Source organism: Alosa sapidissima, chromosome 8 (assembly GCF_018492685.1).
Source record: "Alosa sapidissima isolate fAloSap1 chromosome 8, fAloSap1.pri, whole genome shotgun sequence".
NCBI classification, from domain to species: domain Eukaryota; kingdom Metazoa; phylum Chordata; class Actinopteri; order Clupeiformes; family Clupeidae; genus Alosa; species Alosa sapidissima.
This window is the reverse complement of record NC_055964.1, coordinates 23,769,736-23,777,235: the sequence shown is the minus strand read 5'-3', so window position 1 is coordinate 23,777,235 and position 7,500 is coordinate 23,769,736. Positions and strand designations below refer to the sequence as shown.

Here is a 7,500-nt window from a genome sequence, read left to right as displayed (position 1 = left end):
ATAACATTATTATTTGTTATGATAGAGACATTATACTTCACCCTGTCAATTTAGATTTCGTATCATGTCCATAATGTTTTTAAAGGTCCGTAGCATGTGTTCAGATTTTGCAAGGTGAGAGTGGCTTCCAGTAGTGCATTGCTCCACCGTGTGGCTATTGCTATTACGCACTGTTTGAGCAAAAACGAGAATATTAAATACTCTTGTACGAATTGGACTTCTAAACTTGCATATTAAGGTCATACTGGATACAATGTAGATACATTTTATATGATTCACACGTTTTTTCTTCAATTAAAATATGTCATATTTCCTCTATGCATCACGGAAACCTGATATCGGTGAGGTGTGTGTGAGACCATGTGGGGAAAGCATCTTAGCAACATGCCTCAGTTGCAGACATCAACTCGCTACGTAGCCCATCGCTGGTTGTCAACAACAGACTTCACCTTGAAATAAATGGTACAATAACCTCTGTCGCTTCATTTGACCCTGTAAGTCTCTGTGGTGTCGCAAACAGACAGAGAGAGAGAGGGAGTGGAAAGGGTCGTATGCTCGAAGCGGGATTTGCTCTTAGGAAATGTTTGGTTTTGTTGGACAGATTCCTAAACGCTTGCGTTGGTGGTTGTGATGCCCCGCGGCACCGAGAGAGCTTTGCAGGGGGTCGCAGCGCGCTCTTTCGGCAAGTCTTTCAGCAAGTAGGCTACAGAATCTGGCTCGCGGTTAGGTGAGTATCAATACTTTATCTTCACTCTTCACTTTTCCGGTGGGCTATCCTCAAACTTGCAGTGTTTACTAAATATTTGAATAGGTTCAGGCTTGAAAAAAATTCCCAAAGCATGGTGACTTTGTTTAGTTATTTTTTCCTTCCATCTTCTTTCTTTGCATATCAGCATTGTGTCTTTTATTGTTACAAAGTCGCCTTTCTTTCTTTCTTTCTTTCTTACTTTCTTTCTTACTTTCTTACTTTCTGTACTGTTGTGTTATCATGATCAGCGCTGTTAGTTTTCTTTTTCATTGTTATCAAATTACTTTACTAATTACTAATACAATTTGACCTTTATCAAAATTGTATAGACTCGATTTTTGTGTTTGCCTAATCCTAATGTGTTTTATAACTCCAGGAAGAATTGAGGATGCTGCTGCTGGACAGCTCCTTTGTGTGTAGCCTTGGCGTCACCGTCGCCCTCTGCACCCTCACACTCCTCCTGGTGGCCCTGCGGGGCTGTCAGAGGGCTGGCTGTGTCCAGTCTGGCGCCACCCTGCCCCCTGGCCCCAGACCCTGGCCCCTGGTGGGCAACCTGCTCCAAATGGGCGAGCAGATGCACCTCTCGCTGACCAGCCTGCGCGCGCAGTATGGCGATGTGTTCCAGCTGCAGATGGGCTCCCTGGTGGTGGTGGTGCTCAGCGGCTACTCGACCATCCGCCAGGCCCTGGTGCGGCAGGGCGAGGCCTTCGCTGGCCGGCCCGATCTCTTCAGCTTCTCCGCCGTGGCCAACGGCACCAGCATGACCTTCAGCGAGAAGTACGGCGAGGCCTGGACACTTCACAAGAAGATCTGTAAGAACGCCCTGCGCAACTTCTCCCAGGCCGAGACCCTGGACTCAGGTGCCAGCTGCCTGTTGGAGGAACGTATCTGCGCGGAGGCTGGGGGGCTGGTGGAGGCCCTGCAGGAGAGCCAGGCGAAGTGTGGGGGCAGTCTGGACCCTGTGGTGCCCCTGGTCACCTCTGTGGCCAATGTAGTGTGTGCCCTGTGCTTTGGGAAGAGATACGACTATAATGACAAGGAGTTTCTCACCATCGTGCACATCAACAACGAGGTGCTGCGCATCTTCGCCGCGGGCAACCTGGCGGACTTTTTCCCCGTCTTCCGCTACCTGCCCAGCCCCTCCCTGAGGAAGATGGTCCAGCACATTCACAGGATGAACAGCTTCATGGAGGAGAACATTAAAGAACACCTGAGAACCTTCGACAAGGTAATAACAGAGAACCTTCCTTTCTTATAGTATTTGGAACTCATTCGGAAAATAAGGCCAGCACAGACCACACCATGAGACCTACTTTCTAAGGGTTTGGATGATTTTGAAATAGTTTTTGCTGTGGCACATAATTATTTTTAGTCAGAACCTGAGCTTTGGATCCTAGACAAATGAGATGAGATCTGTAGTAATTAAGGCTAAATGAAATATGACCAGATAATGAGGGGTAACACGGTGATAATGGCAAATGAAACAACAGTAAAACGAAGAATTAGTCTCACTGCCTCAGGCACCAACAGTCCTGCAGTGCACACACAGCATGCGGTCTATAGGACATTAATGTGAGTTATTAGATATGCTTTAGGCCTCTGGCAAGTTTTTGTGTAGAGCATCAAATGAACTACAGATGAACTCGTTCTCCATCATTTTGCCCCAAAATAAAAGCTTGCCTTAGAGATTCCCTTTCATGCACCCCCACCCCCATAGTGCAGACAGAGTGGGGTGTGTAGAGATGGGGATGTGAACGAATGGAAATGCTATGCTGTGCTTTATGCTGTTCATTTTTTCTTAATACATCTTTAAAATGACAGAATATAGTTATTGCATATTCTAACACACTCTGTCAATACACACAGCACACACACACACCATACGGTCACTCCAGATACTAGTAATATTAGAATATCATAAATTCGTTGGATTGGGAATATTACAATTTGCCCATGATCAGAGATATTTTGTGGCCAGGGAAGCACTTGGAGAGCGTGGGCAGAGCAGGATATTGTTCCTGATCACAACACTCTGAAGAGTTGGCATGCACAATTAGACATAATCAATCTGGTGGAAGACACACGCTCACATTGATTTTGCTGTCGTGTTCAGGATTTGTGTGATGCCACCATTATGTTTTTACAGTAAAATGGATCACTTGACCACAGTCTGTGCTGTTACAGTAAAACAGACTTATATGGAATAACTATAATTGCTGCTAACAATCCTGCTAACCGGATTTAAAGTAGCAGGAAATAATGGCAACTTTGTACCACTTAAGATTAAATAATAACATATGCTACAAATTCTTTTTACACTGAAAGACTCCATTTGATTGTTTGTGTGTGTGTGTGTGTGTGTGTGTGTGTGTGTGTGTGTGTGTGTGTGTGTGTGTGTGTGTGTGTGCACGCGTGCGCGTATGTGTGTGTGTGTGTGTGTGTGTGAGATGGCTTGCCATGAACACTAATTGGACTTGGAGAGACACTGGCCTTGCTGTGCTAAGGCTGCAGAGACAGTTTGTCTTTGTCCCCTTACAGAACTGCATTCGTGACATCACGGATGCCCTGATTGCCTTCTGTGAGGACAGACACGAGGACAGGGAAGGACAGGTGCTCACCGACTCTCAGATCGTGCACACCGTCATCGACATCTTTGGGGCTGGTAAGGAAGAGCATATGAAGAAAATGATATCCGTGTGTTATTGGGTAGGGACTTCCTAGCCAACCAAACCAAACTATTACCACAGGCCGCAGGACACAACAGCAATTCTCAATTGGCTCAAGACATGCACCACAGACTGTAGCCGGGATCCGTAAGCCACCCCTTCACAGTACGGCATGTGCTGTCCGCAGCCAATCACCAAGCTAGAGAATTGTGCAGCAGAGCACAGCACACTACCATGAGACATAAAACATGAGAATAGCCTTTGTCAAATTCTCAACATTCCAGACCTCTGATTTCAGTTTTGAGAAGTTGACTCAATGATAACAGTTGCCCACTGCAGCCAAACCATAGACTTCTAATGGCATTTTCGCTTCGCCAAATATGGATATCCCTATTTCACCTCCGTAGTGTAACTTCACTTTCAGACTTCACTTTCTGAAATCCAGATGTTTTTCCTGGATGGTCTCCAGCAGAACTGGATGCACGGCACAAAGAATGCCAAGGGCTGATGTTGAGATGAGATTTTCCTGTGTTTGTTTTAGGGAGCTCAATTTTTAGATTTACTCAATTGGGTGAACTTATTCCCCAGGATCTGTTTCCATAAATTATGTCAGCATATTACATTTGGATTACACACAAGTCTGCTTGCTAATAACCACTCATTATGAAAGTGCTAGTTTACACAGTCCAATTATCAGCATGTGACCAACTTTTCTTGTAACATTCATATGTCATTCTCATATCACATAAATGGCATATCTGTTATTTGTTTTCACTTAAGAATGTTTATATTTTTTTTATTGAATAATGTTTTCCTAAACTAAATTGAAAATATTTACTATTGTTGCTGAACGTTTAGTGAAGGTGCCAATGAAGGAGAATCTTTTTCTTCTCAAGCGTTTGCAACCATCCCATCTGTGTTTGAGATATGAACATGAAGACTTATTTGAACTGTACAAGAGTTCAACTGTGATGAATTATGATGATAAATTAAAGTGAATTAAAGGGTTGCCTAGCTTAAACAGAGATTGGTGTGTTTTGTCTGTTCCTTATTGTTGTCCAGAAGCTTCATAGTCAGTGCTAACAGCTGTGTGTTCTCCCTCTGCAGGGTTTGACACCATCATAGCAGGTCTGCAGTGGAGCATCTTGTATCTTGTAAAATTCCCAGACATCCAGGACAAAATTTATGGAGAGATTGGTAATGTAGTAATAGCATTCCTACTTAGTGGGTTTTGAGTATTTGGAAAAGTTGCCAAATATTCATCAATATTTTCTGAATTGTTTCCAGTAAACCAAAACGTAAAAGTAAAAGATTCCCGTGTTCCCGTGCGTGTGGAGAAATGGTGGCTTTTCAGTGACAGAGAGAGAGACAGACAGAGTAGAGAGAGAGAGAGAGAGAGAGAGAGTGACTGAGGGGAATTAGGAGGCGACTACCACCCAATGGCGAGGCCCTTGTTTCATGGAGATGAGCTAACTGTGCTGCTCCACAATGAGCTCATCTTTCACCGCCCTTCCCAACCCTTCTATCCCCCCTCCAAAATTTGGCTCGGACGGGTCGCACACAATCGGTCACACTAATTTGCTGACGCCAGGCTTTCTCTGCGGGCAGACGTAGGGCAAGAGGAGTCTCTTCTGTACTTTATATTATAGGCTGGTTTCTGCTAAAAGTTCACAGAAGTTCTGGAATACTAATTAATCAGATTATTATTAATGTAGGCTGAATGTAGACTTAACTCAGTGTTCCCAGGTTCAAATAGCCTGATGTCATTGCTCAAGTCCACTCGCATGTCTCCCTCCCACCCTCTCACTTCCTGGATAGTGGCATTATCTCCACTTGCTTTTAAAGCGTTTGGTCTTCTGTCTGTGTCTACAATTTGATTGTTTGAATGTGAGTGGTTGAGAAAGTGTGTATATCTGTAGATGACCAAGTGGGTTCCAACCGACTGCCTCGATTTGAGGATAAACCGAAAATGACATACACGGAGGCATTCATATTTGAGGTGTTCCGCCATGCCTCCTACGTTCCCTTTACTATACCACACTGGTAAGGCTCCTAATGGTCAAATATGTTTCCAGATTGTTAATGATGTGTGTTTCATTCATTCATTCACATTCCTTTTGCTTTTCTCATGAATTCAGCACCACTGAAAATATCATTCTTAATGGATACTTTATCCCCAAAGACACCTGTGTGTTTATCAATCAGTATCAAGTCAATCATGACAGGTAAGCCATGGAAATAATGACACATCCTATTAAGATGAATCTTATTAAATATCTGTATGAGTGTGTATTGTGAATGTGAATATTGAGTAATTTTCTATTGTCGTTTTTCCAGTGAAATCTGGGGTGATCCAGAGGCCTTCCGGCCAGAAAGGTTCCTCAATCAGAAGAGGAAACTGAACAAGGATCTCACAGAGAAGGTGATGATCTTTGGGATGGGGAAGCGACGTTGTCTGGGCGACGGATTTGCCCGCTTGGAGATGTTTGTGTTCTTGACGACGCTGCTCCACCGGTTGCATGTGGAGAGTGTACCCGGCCAGACGCTGGACCTCAACGCAGATTTCGGCTTGACCATGAAGCCCAAACCGTACCGGATCAGGGTGACCCCCCGGAGCTAGAAGGAGGCATAACTAAACCAATGCGTTCATACATCCTATACCCTCTGTTCACTCTATTGCATTATGTGTCAAAGAATCATGGTCATGTTTCAGGTTCATACATATGGAGTGTTACAGATGGGTTATCATACACTCTCTGTTTACTTCACTGCAGAGGCGGACATCCCGGGTTCAGAAAGTAAGTCCTGCCAAGTATTTGATCCAACCATTTAGTAAACCAGCTCATCCTATTTAGCAGCCAGGTAGACCAGAAGATATCACATGTGTTAACCCTTAAAGGAGTACCGTCAAATGAACGTTCTAAAGAATATCTGGGTTCATTGAATTCAACATAGAATTTTAGAACCTTCAATTGTTGCGGAACTTAGAATGTTCAAAAACCTACACCTTGTGCACTGGTAGAGAGATATGGCAGAACTTTTACTTTCTGGAACCGGGATGTCCGCCTCTGCTCCACTGCTTGTGTCAAAGAATAGTTGGGACATATCAGGGTCACACGTACACATCATGGCAACATCACACGCTTCCAACAACAACACACACACACACACACACACACACACACATCATTGTACCACACAAAGCTATAGAAACAAAATACAAGTGAAGGACATTTTCTGAGGCAGTGCATCGTGCACTGTAACAACTATAACCAAACTATAAGATTGTTTTCCCACATATCATAAACTATCATAAACATAAGAACTCATTTGTGTAAAGTTTTGGTAACACTTTACTTGAAGGTATCTACATAAGAGTGACATGACACTGTCATAACCCCTAACCCTAACCTTAACCCTAACTTGTCATAACAAAAACCGAATGACACTAACCCTAACTCTAAGCATAACTTTTCATGACAAAAACTGAATGACACTTGACAGAAGCGAGTGACAGAAGCGTTATGTCATAAATGTTTATGATTTGTTTACAATGTTTATGACACGTTCATGACAGTGTTATGACACACTCAATGTAGATACCTTTAAGTAGAAGTGTAACCAAAGTTTGTAACCATGTGATTTTTTTCCTGTTAGATTGTACTGTTCATATTCTTAACTTCACTAAATGGTCACGTTACAGCAGTCTTTTGATTTAAAGACCAATGTCACAGCTTTGTAAGAGAGGTTTGCTTTGGGCACAATATGGCATAAATGAAGATTTAATGAAAGTTCATTAGTGACAAGACTCATTGTAGTTGGAGAGAGCCAGACATTATATGATAGTAGATAGTAGATCATTAAAAGACAGCTGTTAGTCTGTTAGAAAAGAAGATCCCGATACCATGCAAATATTAAAAAGAGTCTTACAAGTACAGCTATTGGTAAGGAACACAAGTAGTATACTAGTACAATCCATGTATTAACATCAACGGTTTTGAGTTTTTTTTAAGGTGTTAAATCACCTAACAAGGATGAGTGCAAGGTACCCAAATGAATACAGGAGGGATGTAGAGATCTGCTCAG

General features: G+C 43.0%; 1 protein-coding gene across 3 annotated transcripts in view; it reads left to right on the top strand.

Annotated features, from left to right (window-relative positions):
- Positions 1 to 374: 374 nt before the first annotated feature.
- LOC121715923 (cytochrome P450 1A1) overlaps positions 375 to 7,500 on the top strand; it is a 7,455-nt gene continuing 329 nt past the window's right edge. The window contains exons 1-8 of one of the 3 annotated variants that reach the window (XM_042101973.1): positions 375 to 462; positions 602 to 727; positions 1,125 to 1,976; positions 3,287 to 3,410; positions 4,522 to 4,611; positions 5,334 to 5,457; positions 5,553 to 5,639; positions 5,752 to 7,500. The exon at positions 5,752 to 7,500 is cut by the window's right edge and continues 329 nt beyond it. In XM_042101973.1, coding sequence (XP_041957907.1) covers positions 1,137 to 1,976; positions 3,287 to 3,410; positions 4,522 to 4,611; positions 5,334 to 5,457; positions 5,553 to 5,639; positions 5,752 to 6,034 — 1,548 coding nt within the window. In that variant the 5' untranslated portion in view covers positions 375 to 462; positions 602 to 727; positions 1,125 to 1,136 and the 3' untranslated portion in view covers positions 6,035 to 7,500. Of the gene's footprint in view, positions 728 to 1,124; positions 1,977 to 3,286; positions 3,411 to 4,521; positions 4,612 to 5,333; positions 5,458 to 5,552; positions 5,640 to 5,751 lie in introns of all 3 variants that reach the window. The other 2 variants (XM_042101972.1, XM_042101971.1) reach the window with 2 other exon arrangements.